This window comes from Hemicordylus capensis, chromosome 2, assembly GCF_027244095.1.
Source record: "Hemicordylus capensis ecotype Gifberg chromosome 2, rHemCap1.1.pri, whole genome shotgun sequence".
NCBI classification, from domain to species: domain Eukaryota; kingdom Metazoa; phylum Chordata; class Lepidosauria; order Squamata; family Cordylidae; genus Hemicordylus; species Hemicordylus capensis.
Window position 1 is genome coordinate 232282082 of NC_069658.1, and position 20330 is coordinate 232302411.

Sequence of the window (20330 nt, forward strand, 5' to 3'; positions counted from 1 at the left end):
TGCCTGGGGGCACGCAAAGAGCCCCGGAAGTCCTGCAGGTGATTGTTCCCCTAATAATTATCAAAATCATAGTGATTTCTTCTCCTTCGTCTTCTTCTTCCTAGCAAAACTCATGGGATTGTCTCCGAAAGTCCGCCCTTGGAATTCAAAACATACCCATCAGAATCAAGGGCAGGATGATGTAATTTCTTGAATGAAGCCTGAAATGGTTTGTGCATAAGGACCTGCTCACCTGGATAGAATTCATTCAGAAAGAGATCCCTTTGAAGTAGCTAGTGTGATGCCGCAGCTTAAAGGTTGGCTATGGACTGGGGAGGTGGGGAGGTGTCCAGGTAAGGTTTAATATCATCCCCTTCAATTCCGACCCCACAACTGGACTCAATCTGTATTACAGGATAGTCCTATGCATCTTTACTCAGGTGTAAATCCCAGTGTGTCCAGTGGGATGCTCCAAGCCTTAGGACTGTAATCTCAGTAGAGTAGTAGGCTTGGTCTTGCAAGAGAGATTTGACTTATTCTAATTTACTGGACATGGGGCTGAGATCAGTCAGAAGGGAAATGACTCCAGGTGCAAAGCTAGAATGACCCCCCTCTTGCTACGGCAGCTGCTGCTGCTGCTTCTCCTGCTGCCCCATGCAGCCTGTGGGGTGCGGGAGGCAAAATGCCCCTTGAATCTGAGGAGAGGTGAAACAGAACCCTTGAATTATTACCGGCCAGGAGACCAGCTCATTAGCGGGATCATCTCTGCAACAAATCTGAGATTTAATCAACACAACTTCTTGGAGTCTCCCTCTATCAGAGTTGAGTGGTAAGCAATTGTCTGATGATGGATTTACTGCTATGCCACTCGCTTCTATTTTTGTCATGAAGTCTGTTCTGGGACTTGCTCCTAGAAAGGTGTTGTCTCATTTTCACCTGGTGCCGGGGTGGGAGGGAAGGGAGAGTACACTACTTAGTCCCAAACAGTTCACAGAGCCCACCTTCTTTTTCTTGAGATGATTGATGATGATGATGATGATGAATAAATAAATAATAAAAACAATGACATCTTTAGAATGTTCAATGACATCTTTAGAAGTACATACAATCTCTGCTGACTTCCCCGCATCCATGGATTGTAAACACAGAGCCTGACAGAGGAAAAACTGGGCTTGAAACACCACGGAAAGGAACAAGAGTCAGAATATTCTATACTGACATTTTTCATGCCCGTGCTTCCTGCCAGAAAAAAAAAGATATTAGACACCTTTTAGAAAATAGCACAAGCCCTGTCTAAGGATCCTTATGTTTTGCCAGAATGCCTGATGTGCCAACATTAAAAATAATCCACATTTGAAAATTAACACAATACTTCTTCAAAAATCCAGCAAGACTCTCCTCAGGTGTTAGAGTACACTGCACTTCAACCAGCCCAGTTTCTCAGATCCAAAGCACTAAGATTCCAGTTCAAGTCTAAGAAAAAGCAGTTCCTATAGAGCAGTGTTTCTCAACAGCCGGTCCGCGGACCAGTGCCGGTCCGCGACGAGTTGAGTGCCGGTCCGTGCCTTAGGGAATTAACCCCCTCCCCCACTGTGAACCTCCTCCATGTTTTTTTAAAATATGTTGAAATTCCAGCCGCTGCGTGGCCGAGGGAATGGCTATGAGGTGTGTGTGTGTGAGCCAGTAGTCCTTCTATCCCGCCCCACCCGCCTCGGCAGCGGCTGATAACAGAGCGACGCGATGGCTGCCAGGTGTGTGTGTGGGGGGTGAGTCAGTAGTCTTTCTATCCCCCCCCCGCATGCTGTGAACCTCCGTGTTTTTTAAAAAAATATTCTTCCAATTCGTGGCGGCCCTGCTCCTCCTCAGTGATGAAAAGGCTTTTAAGAATCCCAGTTTGCACGTTACCTGACAGCGTGTGTGAGTTGCAAGTGGGGAGAGAGAAGAAGAGAGGACCACAAATTACGCAGGTCGTCGCCCAGGCTAACCGAGCGCCAACTCCCCTAAAGGCCTCACATAGTGCTACTGAAGCTGAAGCTCTACTAAATAAGTGCAGCCCAGTTCTACAAGCCGGGCTGAACACCTCTTGCAAAAAGAGCTCGGCCCATGTTAGCATTCAGGGGCAACATACCGGAGGCAGGAACGACCAGGACATGAGCCGAAGAGAATAGCGCCCGGAAAGATAATGGGGCGGGGGAAGGGTAGCTAAGGTTGAGAAGTTGGAGGACATTCTCCCAACTGAACTTTAACACACACACACACACACACACACACACACACACACACACACACACACACCTTGTCTTGCCAAAACAAACAAACACCAAGAAGGGAGGGGGGAGCTGCCGCTGCTTGTATCTGTCCCTCCCACACCCACTCCTCTTTCCCCTCTCTCTTACTGGAGTTAAAAAAAGGCGGGGGGAGCCCGTGATCAAATCAGAATACTAAACGCTCCGGAGAGATAGAGGAAATCATGACGCTTTTGGAAGTCGGATGGTGGGTTTAAAAGAAAAGAAAAGAAAAAGGAGGAGAGATTGGGGGAAATGACTTTATTTTTGTCTTGCCACCAAGCCCCTTTGGCAGCATGAATGTAGGCACACCACCTTGCCATTAAAATAAAAACAAAATCCAGAGGGGAAGGAGGGAAGAGGATAGAAAATCATTTGAATATTCCGGCTTTTTGAATGAGCCACGTGTTCAAACTACAAATCAACTTCTCACGCGAGGAATCCCAACACCTCAATTAGATAGCAGCAGATTTAGGCTCATACATTTACACACACTCACAAAGGAGGAGCAGAAGCAAAGCCACTCTGGCTGTCCAGGACAGCTGCAAACCTCTGTGTTTTTAACTATTAACTACACGAGCTCGCCTTGCATTTGAGAAGTGCCATCGGGCCAGATGGCAAGCTACAGCGTCGCTCTGTTATCAGCCGCTGCCGAGGCGGGTGGGGCGGGATAGAAGGACTACTGGCTCACACACACACACCTCATAGCCATTCCCTCGGCCACGCAGCGGCTGGAATTTCAACATTTTTTAAAAAAACACGGAGGAGGTTCACAGTGGGGGAGGGGGTTAATTCCCTAAGGCACGGACCGGCACTCAACTCGTCGCGGACCGGCACTGGTCCGCGGACCGGCTGTTGAGAAACACTGCTATAGAGGACAAAAAGAGGCATCTGGCCAGCAGCATTGCTGAAAGCAGAAGCAGGGGAATGATAATGGGTGGCTTCAACTACCCACACGTAGACTGGGTAAATTCACATTCCAGTAATGAAAGAGAGGCCAGATTTCTAGATGTGCTAAATGACTGTGCCTTGGAACAGTTAGTCAACCAACCAGAGGGATGGCGACCTTTGACTTAATCCTGAGTGGTGCCCAGGACCTGGTGCAAGATGTCTGAGTTGCAGAACCACTGGGTAGCAGTGACTATAGTGTGATCCAATTCAGCATATATGCGAATGGAGAATTGTCAAGGAAGCCCACCACAGGTGCGTTGGACTTCAGAAGAGGAAACTTCTCAAAAATGAGGGGACTGGTAAGAAGGAAGTTGAAGGGGGAAGTCAGGAGGGTCAAATTACTCCAGAAAGCATGGAACTTATTTAAAACCACAATACGAGAAGCTCAGTTGGAATGTATACCAAGAAGGAGGAAAGGTACCACCAAGTTCAGGAGGATGCCAGTGTGCCTAACAGGTAGAGTCAGGGAAGCTCTAAAAGGGAAGAAGACTTCTGGTGAGGAGATCCAGGGACAGCTTTTGGGGGCACAAAACTCATGGTAGGGGTGAGTGCACTGGCATTGAGTGGTGGGGGTAATGCGTTACTCAGTCATGAATTCATGGCCATTGTGCCAGCCAACACCAAAGTTAAAGTCACTGCCAACCCATTGAGGAAGGGCCACCTGGCGGGGCGAGTGCACAGGGCATCCTGGGGAGACCCCTTAGGCCATGAGGCTTGTTGTAGCCTCCCAGGTGGGGTCTACTCACACATTGCGTCTCATGAGCAGAAAAATTGCATTAGCAGAGCACTCGCGCTGCTAACCTTGTTTAAGGGGAGGGGGTATTTCTGATGGCCTGCTGCCAATGTGGCTCCCATGGCAGCACACGACCAGGCGGAACCGGGCTAGCTTCCCTTCACCCGGTTCCGAGCGGTCATGAGAATAGCCTCAATGAAGAGGTAGGGAGAGAGAAATGTTTCCATCTTCACTCTAGGAGGAAAGGAAGAGGACTTGGGCCTGATCCAGCAGGGCTTTTCTTATGTTCTTATCATGAGGTTGTAGCTGACTGGTAGAGCATCTGCTTTGCATCGTACAAGGTTCTAGGTTCATCCCTTGGCATCTCCAGGTGGGGTTGGGAAAGCCTCCTGCCCGAAACCACGGAGAGCCACTGCCAGTCTGTGTATACAGTATAGTACTGAGCTTGATGGACCAACAGTCTGACTCGTTGTAAGGCAGCTTCCTGTGTTCCTATGTAACAGCTGCATAAAACCAGCTTGCAGAATTCAAAGCTGTCTTGGTTCACTAGCAGGGGCATTTTCATCCCATTTCAGTTCAGTTCAGTTCAGTTCAAGCTTTATTATGGTCAGAGACCAGCATAAAATTACACATTAATGGAGGTAATACTGGAGAAAAGTTGCATGCTGATATAGGTGATTGCAAATATGATGATAGCTATTGTGAAAAGGCTAAAATTTAAAATAATTACAATTTTAAAAGAGACAAGCTACTAAAAAGAAACAAGCTACTAAAAAACTAAAGCCGCTAAACATACGTTTCCATAATAAAATGCACAGAAAAGATAGAAGGGGAATTTAAATAGTAGTAGTAGTAGTAGTAATATGGCTGAAAATGATTTCATATGTGGAAAAAAGCTAGAATTAAAATTAAGAATGGTTAAAACTACAATGGTTACCATAAGCTGGACTATTACTAAGTTACACGGAATTGCACTAAAGGGTAAAATACACTAAAACACGCTAAATGGTGAAGTCATTCTATTTCATCACACTGAACATAAGAAGAGCCCTGCTGGATCAGGCCCAAGGCCCATCTAATCCAGCATCCTGTTTCACACAGTGGGCCACCAGATGCCACTGGAAGCCACAGGCAGGAGTAGAGGGCATGCTCCCTCTCCTGCTGTTACTCCCCTGCAACTGGGACTCAGAGGCATCCTGCCTTTGAGGCTGGAGGTGGCCTTTAGCCCTCCGACTAGTAGCCGATGGCAGACCTCTCCTCCATGAAGTTATCCAAACCCCTCTTAAAGCCATCCAGGTTGTTGGCTGTCACCACATCTTGTGGCAGAGAATTCCACAAGTGGATTATGTGTTGTGTGAAAAAATACTTCGGTTTCCTGGTCCTAAATTTCCTGGCAATCAATTTCATAGGATGACCTGTTTCTAGTGTTACATGAGAGGGAGAAGAATTTCTCTCTATCCACTTTCTCCACACCATGCATGATTTATAGACCTCTATCATGTCTCCCCACAGTCGTCTTTTTTCTAAACTAAAAAGCCCCAGGTGTTGTTGCCTTGCCTCATAAGAAAAGTGCTCTAGGCCCCTGATCACTGTGGTGATTCTCTCTCACTTGCATGACTTGTAATATCATGGTCTGCTTTTCCCATTTTTGTTCTAGCCTCAAAACAAGCTTGGAACTGTGGTAGCATTGTGGTACTTCTCGAACCCTTTTATGCACAGCTTGCAAGATCATAAAGAGCTGGTGCAGGGGGCTATAGCCAATACTTTGCATATTTCCACAGAAGTCAGTCCCTCTGAATTGCATGGGGTTTATTCTTAAGTAACAACCTGATCAGTGGCTGACATGCTGCCCCACACAACATGGATGGCTGGAGCACTGCCTGCGTAGCTACATTTGTGTAAACACAACCGACAGTGTTGTAGAACACAGCAGCTCCACTCTGCCCTAAAATGGCAGAAATGCATGTATCCCTGGCTGCATTCGCACATAACACAATACCAGAGGTGAAGGGGCCCGGCTTCCGGTTTCTTGCTGACTGCAGAGAGGGAGATCTCCGTGACATCTGAATTCGGAAGGGAGAGCAGGGGGAGGGGAGAGCCAAACCGTGGGTCCATTGGACCAGAAGTTCCATATTATGTGTGGATGTGGCCCCTGTGAGCGTAGTCCCCTAGTGGGATGTGAGAATATAACTACAAATAATACTGGAGGGCAGCCATAGTGTTTATTGTGAGGAGAGAGATTTTCTGAGGAGAGAAAAGGTGAACAAAATGAAGATTTGGGTGGAGAATCAGTAAGAATTAGACAAGACAAGTAGGAAGGATTCAATCAAGAGAAGAGTGGGGCAGAGAGAGAGAAGCAGCTGTTTTTCAACCTTCACAGTCAAGCCAGACGTTTACATCTGACATGAGCCTCATTCAGACATTATATTAAAAAAGGAGGCTATATTTGGATAGAGCCTCCAAAGATTTACCAGAAATTCCACACAGCACATAAATCACAAAGCTCCCCTGATGCATCCCTCACGCATACAGAGGTCACCTGAAGAGGGGAACACTGTAAGCATGATGGCGGACACTTCCGTGATTCATTGGCAGTGAGGGTGGTGCTCTAACTGTCTGCATTCCCTTGCATGGCATGTCAGCCACTCAAATCAGTGGACTTCAGTGTGACTCACCCTGATAACAGATGTATAAGTGTTGATGGGATAAGAGCATAAGGAGTTGCATTGGGTAACCGTTGGGTCAAATCTCATCTTTGCTGGTATGCTCCCATGCCCCCTTTATCCAGGAACAGGAACTTGAACAGGACGAATGACCTGTGCATTTTGTTACAGGCGTGGAAATACCAAGAACTGGAACATCCTGTCCTTCCTGTTTGCCATTCAGGAGATCAATCGGAATCCCAGGCTCTTACCCAACATCACCCTGGGCTACATCATCTATGACAACTATCTCAATGCAAGAGCTATCTATGATGCCTTGGTAGACTTGCTCTCCACTGGGCAGGCAAATGTTCCCAACTACAAATGTGGAAGATGGAGTATCCCCTTGGTTGTTCTTGAAGGGGATGAATCTGAAATCTCTGTCCAGATTGCAACCATGGTGGACATCTACAAAATCCCACAGGTATGAGAGTGTATGGGAGCCAAGACAAAACAGATGGGCATTTAAAGATGATGTCTTAGAACAAGATCAAGTCACCCTAAAACATGGTTCCAAAAGCACTGTTGGTTGATTTGTCTGCCTGAAGGTTGCATATTCATTAATAAGTTGCTCTGGTAAGAACTAATCTGCCTACTTCCCTTTCACTATAATCTTAACTGATAATTACCATCCTCACAAGTCAGCCCACTTCAGCCTTAAACGTTCACACGTGCACTATCTTGAATTGGGTGGATGACATCATGACAAACTATGTCGTTGAGGTGGCCCAAAGTGTCCCTACAGCTGTAGCAAATTTGGGTCTAATTTTGTGTCACCGTGCACCACGGCAACACACAAGCAAAAAAATGAGGTTAACGGAGCGCTCTCTCCATTAACCTCGTCTAAGGGGAGGGGTACTTAGCGAGGTTTGCTGCCGGGCGCCGCATGGCTCCCACTGCAGCACACGATCGCTCAAAAGTGGGCTAGGCTCCCTTAGCCCACTTTTGGCCGATCGTGAGAATAGCCTCAATCTGTATCATCCAAAGTTGTTCTTGGACCACAGGTCCCATCATCCCCAGCCAGAGATGATGGGACTTCTAATCCCAGAACAGCTGGAGGGTCAAAGAAGTGCAGCCCTTCAGTAAACTATATTCAGTCAGAGGGACCAATGTCCTGACTCAATAGTTGAGAGCTCCCTATATTCCTATGACAATAACATTCTGTAGGCCAGAGGTAGGCAACCTTGACTCTCCATTGGTTGTTGAACTTCAGCTCCCTTCATCTCTAGCCATAATCAGTTGTGGCTGGGGATGGTGGGAGTCGTAGTTCAACAGCAGCTGGGAAACCAAGATTGCATATCCCTGCTGTAGATGACGGAATTCAGCCCCTTTAAAATCTGAGACCCACTTGCCGCTAGAGTCAGAGAATGAGGCTATTCTCACAATCAGCTAAAATCAGGCTAGGGGAGCCTAGCCCGATTTTAGCAGAATGTGAGAACCACCGGGCATGCAGGCAAGCCCAGTTACCTCAAAGCGGGTCACCTGCTTGCGAAGCCCTCCCCTTAGTCCAGGTTAGCGGAGTGAGCGCTCTGCTAACCGGGGTTTCTGGATCATGTGTTGTGGTGGCACGGCCCCACACCGCTGCAACTCATGAGGAGACCCCCCACTAGAAATCAGCCTCCCAGCTCGGGGGTCTTTTCCAGTATGCTCTGCGCACTCGCACAGAGCAAGCTGGAATTCCTGGGGGCTGAGCGGCCCCCAAACTCCCAAGCCCCCGCTGGCTCCGTAACAAAGCCAGCAGTTGTGTGGGCAGCCTATCCGGCTGCCCAGGGCTTCCCCTCCAGTCATCTGCAGGGAGAGTGGGCTAAGCTCGCTCTCCCTGCAAACCTGCTCTGGGCAAGTCTCACCGATCGTGAGACTTGCCTCGGTGGCTTGCATATTGTACATCCCACTACTGATCTCAGTAACAGACACAGACACTTCTTCCAAGGCCCTGTAAACTCTGCCAGTGTGGATTGTGAACGTGGGGTGGCTCCGTGGCTATTAAGACCTGCATAATCACACTTCTGCTGCTTCTGTCATCACTGCCCTTTGTAGCCTTGGAGCCTCCCTGCCTTTGCAAGCAACACAGGTGGGTTTTAAAGGGGCTTGGGAGAAGCAAGCACACTTGTTGCTTAGATCGGTGGGTGGCTGAATAGTATGGGAGCCCATATAAACACCCGTGTGGCTGGTTTCCCCCATAAAAATCCTTCCAATATACAAGTCTTTCTCCATTATCTAAGTTAACAAATATATCAGCTTTGGCCAGAGAACATGAGAAAATGACAATCTTTCCCCTTCCTTACTAGGTCAGTTACGGTTTTGTTTCTCACCTTATTAGTGATAAAACTCGGTTCCCTTTTTTCTATGGGATGGTCCCCAAGGAAGAACCCCTTTACCTGGGGATTGTGAAACTGCTCCTGCACTTCAAGTGGACGTGGATCGGGCTCCTTGTTCCAGACACTGGCAATGGGGGAAGGTTCTTGAGGATATTCAACTCTCTTCTCACAAAGAGCAGCATTTGTGTTGCTTTCTTACACAGCATCCCAACAGGGATGAAATGGTATTATAATCACTATTTCGAGATTGATTCATTTCTCAAGTGGCGTGAAGTCAATGTCTATGTTTACTATGCAGACACAAGATACTTCATTGATGGAATATTAATCAAAGGAATATATGACCAGCATGTGCCTTCCACTGTGGGGAAAGTCTGGATCGTAACTCCTTTATGTGACATGACTTTGATGGCGATATTTAATTATTTCCCTTTCCAACGCATCCATGGGATGCTTTCCTTCTTTGTCCAGACAAACAAAAGGATGAAAAATGATGATCTGAAAAGATGTCTTAATATTATGAGTGGCTTCAGGGAAACGATGTTTCCTTGTTTTTATTCAAAGCACACATTGTCTGTGAAGGGCTGGACAAGATGCAGAGAGAAAGAGAAGATGGAGCCCATTCTGCAAGAGATGGTTGGAAAAGCATTGTCTCTAGACAGCTGCAATATTTATAATGCTATCCAGGCTGTGGCACACGCCTTACATGCTGCGTATTCATCTAGCTCTAAGAGGAGGGCAATAGCGGGAGGAGACCTTCAAAAGCTGCAGCCATGGCAGGTACCTCTTTTCCCTCTCAGGTTACATAGAAAACTGCCTTGGAATAAGTCAGACCATTGGTCCACCTAATTCACCAATAAGTCAGACCATTGGTCCACCTAATACCCTGTCTACACCAGGGTAGGCAACTCTGACTCTGCAGCTGCTGCTGAACTACAACTCCCATCATTCCCAGCACAATTTATTGTGGAACATAGGAATCTGCTTCTACCAAGACAGATCACTGGTCCATCAAGCTCAGTATTGTCTACTCTGACTCGCAAATTATTTATATTATTTGTCACATGTATAAACCACCTAATACCTATATCTCCAGGCAGTGTGCAACTGTATAAGATATAGCAAAAATAAAAACACAATCAACAGTTTCATTTCTTTTTTTAGAAAACAGAAAACAGATGAGAAAACAGGTGGGTATTTTTTGTTTATGGCAGCCGAAGATGGAGACACTATTATAATGACAGGCAGCACATTCATTAGAAGGCCCGGTCTTGCTTTGCCACCAAATGAGACACTAGCAACGGTAACCAGCCCTCCCCACACGATCTCAGTAGGAGGAGGGGTTCATGGCAGAGAAGTCGTGGACTCAAGCCGTTAAGGGCTTTATAGGTAATAACTATAGGTAAAGTGTGCTGTCCAGTCGGTGTTGACTCCTGGCGCCCACAGAGCCCTGTGGTTGTCTTTGGTAGAATACAGGAGGGGTTTACCATTGCCATCTCCCACACAGTATGAAATGATACCTTTCAGCATCTTCCTATATTGCTTCTGCCCGATATAGGAGTTTCCCATAGTCTGGGAAACATACCAGAGGGGATTCGAACTGGCAACCTCTGGCTTGCTAGTCAAGTCATTTCCCCACTGCACCATTAGGTGGTTCATAGGTAATAACTAGCACTTTGTATTTTGTCCGGAAACAGAAGCAGCCAGTGCAGTTCTTTTAAGAGTGCTATGTGATCTTTTCGGGTTATCTCAGGGACCAGCCTGGTTGCTGCATTCTGCACCAATTGCAATTTCTGGACCACGTAAAAACTCAGCCCCACATAGAGCGCACTGCAGAAGTCAAGCCTGGATGTTAAGGGTGTGCAGAACCGGTTCTATTCGAACCTGGTTCACAGAGAACCTTGCTCGGCCAGTTTGGACTCAAACCCAACCAAACTCCCCACCCAAAAATGGTGCTGGTCTGGGTTCTAGACAGGTCTAGAAGGTCTGGGTTCTAACCCCTGCTAACTGGGCAAACAGGCACCTTTTACCGTGGTGATTCTCTTTATTTAGCAGGGGGAGAGTAACTGGCCCTATCCACCCCCAGCACAGTACTTCCAGTGACTGTTGCTGGTGTGTGTCTTATGTTTCTTTTTAGAATGTGAGCCCTTTAGGGACAGGGATCCATCTTATTTGCTTATTTGTTTGTTATTTCTCTTTGTAAACTGCCCTGAGCCATTTTTGGAAGGGCGGTATAGAAATCGAATTAATAATAATAATAATAATAATAATAATAATAATAATAATAATAGTAGTAGTAGTAGTAGTAGTAGTAGTAGACAAACCAGCCCTGGTTCTAACAGAACTGGTTTGGAATGGGTTCAGCTGTTCAAGGGGGCATACTTGTAAAGGGGAATCCAGTGAGGATTCCCCTTTACAAGCAAAGTGGAAACCCGGACTGCCTCAAAAGAACTCCTCATAGGGGCGGTGAGAGGGCACCTTGTAGTTGGCTGCACGGAGCAGGGGTGGCGGCGTGGCAGGAGGATCCTCTGAACCTCTCAAACTGGGCCCAGAGCTCCACAGAGGCCAGAACCAGGCCGTACTGGAGCACTGAGCCTGGTCGGGGGGTGGGTTGGAGGAGCCATGCCACTGCCACGCTGTGCTGCCGACTACGAGCCACCCTCTTGCTACCCCTATTAGGAATTCTTTGGGGGCTCAAACTGGTTCCAAAATTTTTCGGCCAGGTTCAGTCTTTGGACCGAATCGGGGGCCAGTTTGACTTGAATTGGCTTGTGGACTGGCAGGCCGGTTTGAATTTGAACCGAACGGTCAGAACCAGTGCCGTGCACAGCCCTATCGGGCAAGAGCCAAGAGAACAGGTGTTAGGGCCTGCAGTCCAAAGCAGCTTGTCCATATCCTCAGACATCACAAACCGAAAGTCCTCCAGTCTAGTCCCTTAAGGAGACTAGATGCTTAAGTGAAGAAATGAGATTGTCCTGTACTGCAATTATGCCCAAATCTGTCACATCGTGATGGGGCCAGGGTCTGTTTGGAGAATTCTCCTAGATGAGTGGGGGGGGGGATGCCAGCATATCTAATGATGTGAGCGCTAGTTGCCCCCAAATGCTGAAGAAGCACCAAGAGACTCAGGGATGGCACCGAGACCATTTCTGAGTCTTGTGAATAACTCACAAAAAGGTCACTATGAGTCTGGAAGAGGTGTACATTGGCCCTGAGTCAAAGGAGATTGAAACATGAAATGGGGAGGGCTGAGCGATCCAAGACTGTTCCCTGTTTTCTGAATGCTGCTGTTTCCATTGTCTTCCTAGCTCCACCCTTTTCTAGGGAACTTCAAGTTTTACAATCATTCCATGGACGGGGTGTATCTGGATGAGAACGGGGACCTGGCAGCCGACTTTGATGTTCTGAGCTATATGGCAGTTTCCAACGATTCTCTTGTAACCAAAATTGGGAGTCTAGAGCGACAAGGATCTGTGGATCTAAAGTTCACTGCTGTCCAGGATGACATTGTGTGGCCCGGATGGTGTAACCAGGTGGTGGAAAATATGGGTTGCTTTGTCGCCTGCTGTTACAGTACTTTACAATACATAATACAGAAAATCCTCCCCTCCTACTGCATTTTATATAATTCTCCTTTTCTGACCTAGCTACAGCATCAAGCATCAGTTCCTTCCTTTTGCCCCCTGCTATTGTACCAGCAAAAGGAATTACCCAATCTGGAGTCAGACTAAAAGGTCTTGGTCGTTCTTAGTAACCACCCAGAGGCGGAAATTTGGGGCGGTGTACAAATTTGATAGATAAATAAATAAATAAATTCTGCACCACGGCTGACCTGGCCATCAGAATATATAGAGCAAGCTGCCAGCTACTGAGTCGGACCATTGGTCTACCTGGCTCAGTATTGTCTGCTCTGACTGGCAGCAGCTCTGCAGAACTCAAGGCAGGAATGTTGCTCAGCTACACCTGGTGAGGCCAGGGATTGACGACTGAGCTTCAGCCACATTCCCTCATACTTTTTCTTTTTATTTAACATTTTTCATTATCTTTTTTATTTTCATTTAACATTTTTTTCTAATATCCAAGGAGCTCAGAGCGGTGTACTACATACTTAAGTTTCTCCTCACAACAACCCTGTGAAGTAGGTTAGGCTGAGAGAGAAGCGACTGGCCCAGAGTCACCCAGCAAGAGGGCTCCCTTTCCATTAAAGGAGCCCCCCTCCTCCCAGCACTGGACTAAGTGCAGCACGGCATGATGAGGATGGTCATCTCCACCTGGTGCCAGCAGGACTGTGCACAGAGCAGCATATTCAGCTTGGGCCAGAACTTCACACAGGCCACGCTTAGGACAACCACTGGCTCCTGGGCCTAACAGTCAAGGACCCTGCCCTAATGTGAGGCAAGCTGAGAGAAGCAACTTGAAGACGAAGATGACAAATATCTATATACCACTTTTCAACAAAGGTTCCCAAAGCGGTTTACATAGATATAAATAAATAAATAAATAAATGCTAGACACCAGCAACAGCCACTGGAGGGGTGCCGTGCTGGGGATGGATAGGGCCAGTTGCTCTCCCCCTGCTAAAGATAAGAGAATCACCACTTTTAAAAGGTGCCTCTTGGCTCAGTTAGTGGGGGTGACTCCTCCACCGCTCCTCCTCCCCCTCTTCTTCTGTCTATGCTGTTTTTAAAGAAAGCACATTGTCAAAGCAGTTTCCACAAGACTGCTTCACACGATCAATGTAGTGTGGGGGGAAATGGGCCTGAAGGATCCCCACAGTGTTGGTGCTCCTGCCAAGTGTCTTGCACAAAATCAGAAAACGTAACCCCGCCCCAACCGGCACTGTGCCAAACAGATGTAAAGTCCACGAAGAGGAGAGTTGGTCTTGTGGTAGCAAGCATGACAGTCAACAGTGTTTGAAAATCTCATTATGAATGGTCACATCCATACAAAATGTTTCATTGCTTTCATATAAATGTGACCATTCATAATTTGTTGGTTGGCTTCATTTCCTGACTGTTCTGCCAATCATTCACCTCTCCAAGAATCCCATGCCATCTGACCTTCACACTGCACTACAGAGAAGAACTGGTCTTGTGGTAGCAAGCATGACTTGTCCCCTTAGCTAAGCAGGGTCTGCCCTGGTTGCATATGAATGGGAGACTTGATGTGTGAGCACTGCAAGATATTCCCCTCAGGGGATGGAGCCACTCTGGGAAGAGCAGAAGGTTCCAAGTTCCCTCCCTGGTAGCATCTCCAAGAGAGGGCTGAGAGGGACTCCTGCCTGCAACCTTGGAGAAAGCCGCTGCCCGTCTGTGTAGACAATACTGAGCTAGATGGACCGATGGCCTGACTCAGTATATGGCAGCTTCCTATGTCATTAATGTGGCAATCTGTCGTGGGCATAAGAGTGTGGGCGGGATGGGTTTGGCACTGTGCCCGCTGGGGTTCGGGTAAATGTTCTGAGCCCACTCCACACCACATGCCCTGCAGGAGCGTGTGTGCTTCAGGGATCCCACATTCTCATGTGACCCGTACTACATCAATCGTATGAAGCAGCCCACATAGGAAAAAGGATGATGATGATGATAATGATGATGGTGGTGGTGGTGGTGGTGATCAATAATAATATAGGACTGCTCTGTGCTGCAACTGGCTTGACCTGACAGAACCATGGCTGGGAACAGAAGTGGCATGTGGTGGCTGAGCTCCATGCACTGATGGCTGGACTCAGTCCCTGCTGCTCCAAGAGCAAAAGCCATGGTGAGAGCAGGGCCCTTTCAGAGTCCCCCGCTGGGCTTTACAATGAAGAACATTGCCCTAATATATAGCACAGCTGGGCTAGAAGTGGCACTCGGCTGCCTGTGTCGAGGCATTGGCATTCTGACTCAGTCTCCATTGCTATGTAAGCCACAACTGAAGGGCAGGTGGGGAAGCTAGCAGAGGGAGCAGGAAGCCAGTCAGACCATGGAAGCCTCCCCTAGCAAGAGTTTCAGCACATCACCAGCCTCCGGGAATCCAGCAAGACCCAGCTGGAAGAGCTGTGGGGAGCCATGCCGTGTTCCCTCTAACAGGAATTCCCAGACGTTGTTGACTACAACTCCCAGAATCCCCAGCTGCAATGGCTTTTGCTTGGGAATTATGGGAGTTGTAGTCTACAACTCCAGGAATCCCCTGTTACAGGGAATTCTGGTGGGGAGGCAGAGAAGGAAAAGGGGAATGTCAGGGTGTATTTCTGTCTGCAATAGGGTGCCCCAGTATAAATAAATACCTTAATTTATACTTTAATTTACTGTAATTTATTACAATACTTTAGATTGTAATGCACAAAAGGGCAGAGAATGAGAGCAAGGGAGAAGTTGGGAATAGAAGTCCTTCTCCCAGCTTTTCCATCGGGAAATCTGCAAGGCAAAGAAAAGTGGTTTAATTAGGGTTGCCATATTCAAGCTTCCCAAATCCAGGTGGCCTAATTTGCATATTATGCAAATTATGTTGCAACTAATTTGCATGTGTTTGTTTGTTTGACAGATTTGTATACTTTCCCCTCCTTCTCTGCCCTCCCATGTGATCGGATCCAGAGTAAAATCCAGGCAATCCGGGCAGAGCATTTGAAATCCATGTAAATCTGGGTGGGATTTAGCAGCTGGGCGGAGGAGCCAAAATCCAGGGGCTACCCTAAATTCCGGGGGACATGGCAACCCTAGGTTTAATTGAGATTTGAGGCCTTGCCCTCTGTGCCCCATCCTGAGTTCAACTCTCACAATACCAAAGATGTGTCCCTTCCATGCTGATTAAAGGTAAAGGTAAAGCGTGCCGTCAAGTCGATTGTGATTCCTGGCACCCATAGAGCCCTGTGCTTTTCTTTGGTAGAATACAGGAGGGGTTTACCATTGCCTCCTCCTGCGCAGTATGAGACGATGCTTCTGAGATCGCTGCTGCCAGATATAGTACCAGCAGGGATTCGAACAGGCAACCTTCTGCTTGTTAGTCAAGTATTTTCCCGCTGCATCATTAGGTGGCTTTCCATGCTGAATATGTACTCAAAAATACTGCCTTCAAAATCAGGCTAGGGTTCACGTGGCAGTTAAACCAGACCTGAGGCTAGAGCTCTCACCATGCCATTTTCCACCCTGTGATTTATTCCCACAGTCAAAAACAGCCTGTACACTTTTTTGCTTGATTCTCTCTCTCTTTGTGCTTAGACCCAACTTCAATCCAGATGCAGCAAAAGCTGCCCACCTGGGTACGCCAAGGAGATTCAGGAAGGGAAGCCCATTTGCTGCTATGGTTGTTCTCCATGCATGGAAGGGACCATCTCCACTCAGGAAGGTAGGTGACCCAACTAACTGAAATCTACTGTATCAGAATATTAAGAATGATCTAAGTCAATGGTCTTCTCCAACCTTATCATGGGTGGGTAAAATGGCTGTTTTAAAAACAAATATTTGATGAGGGGATTGGCAAATATTTTAATTTCAGACAGAATACTGAGGGACAGGCAACAATTATTGAATTGCAATTATTTGTTGAAGTATCAAAAACCATGTGCCTCAGTATTCACTCAATGATATTATGTCAACACAGTGGCAACATTTCCTAATTTGATGCTATGTTTTGTAACTTCTTAGTTGAAAACTTTAGAAATTTGAATCAGAAAGGTTTCAGACAGGAAAGGAAAGGAATCAGGCAGGAAAGCAGATGTGAACATTAAAAGTATTTGAGTGAGTTCATCTAAGAGAAGAGTGTTGATGTAGGGTGGCTGTCTCACCAGGTATTTCTTCCTTGACCTCCTGTGTTGGTAATAAAAGAACTGGTTAAGTGGCAAATTAAGTTGGTTAAGTGGCCTTCCCTTCCGTTTTAAGGTTTGGTTTGCTATGTTTTATGACTGATGTTTGCACCCGTTGTGATTTGTTCTATTGATCTATTGCTGCATTTTACTAGCTTTTACTTGGATGGCATGGGAACATAGGAAGCTGCCTCATGCCAGGTCAGACCACTGGTCCATCTAGCACAGTATTGCCTACACTGATTCACAGTGGCTCTTCACAGTTAAAGGCAGGAGCCTCTCTTAGCTCCTCTGATTTTGAGGGGATTTTTGAAACAAATTAGGAAAAAAAATGGCTAAGAATGGCTTGTTTCAAGCCAGAACTTTACAAGAAGTTCTGGATCGGAAGACCTCCCATTTTCAGCCACCCTCACCCCCCAAAGAAAAATCACCAAAAACCAGAGGAGTGATCCATAGCTTTGTGGGGGGATAACAGAGTCTGGCTTCATGTGTGCCAGATTTCATAACTGTATGCCACTCCCCCTGGACCTTGGAGGCCGCGGACTGGGGCCTTAAGGTCTGGGGGTTAGAGCGCCTCTGATCACCAGCACTTTATCTTTTGCCCAGAAACATATGGATAATCAGTGTACTGCTTTTAAAATAGGAGTAATATGGTCTCTTTGGGTTGTCCCAGAAACCAACCTGGCTGCCGCATTTTGTACCAATTGCAGTTTCCGGACTATGTACAAAGGCAGCCCTACATACAGTGCATTGCAGTAATCAGGTCTGGAGGTTACCAGCAAATGTACCACAGTTTTTATGTAATTCTCCTCCAAAAATGGCTCTAGTTGGCTTATCAACTTGTGGATAAAAAGCACCCCTGGCCGCTGTTTCAACCTGAGAAACCAGAGAAAGGCGTGGGTAAAGAAATACTCCCAGATTACGTATCTGTTTCTTCTGAGGGTATGTGATCCCTTCCAGAACAGGCAGCTCTAACTCATCTGAGTTATGAATCCCCACAATAAGTGGCTTCATCTTGTTTGAATTCAGCTTCAATTTGTTCATCCAGCCTATTACTAGGGGTGTGAAAACCAGCCCAAATCCAAACCAGTTCAACGTTGAACTAGTTCGGTTTGAAGGTTCAGGGTCGATCTGAACCACCCTCAGTTCAGCATTACCTTGAACCGAACACCACCACCCCCAGTTTGGGGTTTGATGAACACTTTTTTTAAAAAAACTTACCCCCTCCAAGGTGCTTCTCCAAGGTGGTGGGGAGTCCACAGAGGTTCCCCCCCGGCCAGCCTTATTTTTATTAGAAATTGCTCAGTTCAGGCGTCCTCAGTCCAATCTGGACCTATTCCCTGGCGCGGTGACCATTTTGGCGGTTGACACGCCTGTGCAGTGGGACCCTGCATGGCTGGGTGCCAGTCTGTGTAGACAATACTGAGCTAGATGGACCTATGATCTGACTCAGCATATGGTAGCTTCTTATGTTCCTGTATTCCAAGGCTTCTTGGAATCTAATTGGATCCAATAACCTTCTCAGGTGGACCATCTTAATAGGCCCTTCATCCCTGTAGAGGTGAATTGTGGCAGCAAGCCAAACCTTAACCATGTGGTGTTCTGTCCGTGGCAATGGGGAAATCACAGGAACCCTCATCCATGGAACACCACCCTGATCAGAGCAAAAGACCAAATCAAGTGTGTGACCGGCAATGTGTGTCAGTCCCAAGACCACTTGGGATAGGCCCATAGTTGTCATGGCTGCTATGAATTCCTAAGTTGCACCTGATAAACTGGTCCCAAAGTGAACATTGAAGTCACCCACCATCACAAATCTGGGAGACTCCAACACCAACTCTGCAAACAGATCAGTCACCTCAGTTAGGGACTCTGTTGGGCAGTGGGATGAACAATACACCAACAGAAGTCCCACCCTAACCCTGGTCCATAGACTTTACACACACTAGATATGGGCAGTTTCTCTGACTGGGATCCTATGTTAGTTCTAACGTAAACAATAGTGGTATTGAAGTAACTTTCCCCCCCAGATGCAGACCATTGCAAGAAGTGTCCAGATGATCAATACCCAAACAAAGAGCAAGATCGGTGTATTCCCAAGAGTATCACCTTCCTGTCCTATGAAGAACCTTTGGGGGTCATTCTAGCTTCCTTTGCCCTACACTTGTTCCTAACCACAAGTTTTGTGTTAGGTATCTTCATTAAATACCTAGACACTCCAGTAGTCAGAGCCAACAACCGGGACCTCTCTTTCATTCTCCTCGTCTCCCTCCTGCTTTCCTTTTTGTCCTCCTTTCTATTCATTGGTCAGCCTAGCAAAGTGACCTGCCTTCTCCAACAAACTGCCTTCTGCATCATCTTCTCAGTTGCCGTCTCTTCAGTGTTGGCCAAAACCATCACTGTGGTGGTTGCATTCATGGCCACACAGCCAGGGAACCAGATGAAGAGGTGGCTGGGGAAGCGTTTGGCCAACTCCATTGTTTTGTCCTGTTCCAGTATTCAGCTTGGCATCTGTATCCTTTGGCTGGGAATCTCTCCACCCTTCCCAGATTCTGACATGAACTCCCAGCCAGGACAGATCATCCTGCAATGTAATGAAGGGTCTGTTATCATGTTTTATAGCTCACTTGGCTACCTGAAGTTCCTGGCTGTCATCTGTTTCATTGTGGCTTTCCTAGCCAGGAAGCTTCCTGGGGCTTTCAATGAAACCAGGCTTATCACCTTCAGCATGCTGGTCTTTTGCACTGTTTGGGTGTCCTTTATTCCTACCTACCTAAGCACAAAAGGGAAATACATGTTGGCTGTGCAGGTCTTCTCTATCTTGGCCTCCAGTGCTGGGTTACTGGGCTGCATCTTTCTTCCCAAATGCTACATGTTTATACTGAGGCCGGATCTGAATTCAAAGAAGCATCTAATGATGAAAGTGAAAGGTGAATTCTAATCCTTAGTGCAGTGGCCAACATGTGCCTGAAGAACAAAATAGCACACCTGCAAAGAAATCACATAGATGCACAAAATCCCAAACTTCTGCTCCTGCACAAATGATCCCTGCAACATCAATAGAGAAAAGAAACAGTTTCCCAGCAGGAGGTGCAGCAGTGGTTATGCACCTTGTTGCACAATGAAATTTATGCAAGTATAACAATTTCTATACACTATAGATGGGTTCTTTCACAAAGGCAGTGTAATCCTGTCTCGTGGGATTTCCTTTCCTCTAATTTCCTATATAAATGGTCATGAATATAACAATAATTAAATAATAAATGTGTACTTCAAAGTTTATCTTTTCTTAACACAATCAAACAACAAAATTAAGAAAGAGAAGGGGGAGATAAGGTCATAAGTGGCAAGCCCTGCCCACACAGTGCTTTACCAATCAGAGATAACAGAACAGAAGCACTGTGGTGATTGGGCAGTGGGGATTCCATATGCAGATAGGGAAGAGGAGTGGGTAGGGGTGTCATGGCTCAGACTTCGGAATCAGAAGACTCAGAGCAGGAAGACTCGCCTGCTAGTGAGCCACAGCAGCAAGATTTGGCAGAGAAACCAGACTCCGGACCTGAGGATTCTCAACAGCTG

The 20330-nt window shown here is 46.9% G+C and overlaps 1 protein-coding gene across 1 annotated transcript; it reads left to right on the top strand.

Moving 5' to 3' along the window:
* Nucleotides 1-1719: 1719 nt before the first annotated feature.
* On the top strand, nucleotides 1720-19692 carry LOC128343835 (vomeronasal type-2 receptor 26-like). Its single transcript, XM_053293271.1, has 5 exons — nucleotides 1720-1730; nucleotides 6783-7074; nucleotides 12277-12405; nucleotides 16168-16294; nucleotides 18782-19692. The coding sequence occupies exons 1-5, from the start codon at nucleotides 1720-1722 to the stop codon at nucleotides 19690-19692; spliced, it is 1470 nt and encodes a 489-aa protein (XP_053149246.1).
* Nucleotides 19693-20330: the final 638 nt, after the last annotated feature.

Bases quoted from the DNA above. Each gene is read 5' to 3' on its own strand.
- LOC128343835 (XM_053293271.1), top strand. The intron at 7,075-12,276 runs GTATGAGAGTGT...TTGTCTTCCTAG, and splicing joins ACATCTACAAAATCCCACAG to CTCCACCCTTTTCTAGGGAA. The intron at 16,295-18,781 runs GTAGGTGACCCA...TTTCCCCCCCAG, and splicing joins GACCATCTCCACTCAGGAAG to ATGCAGACCATTGCAAGAAG.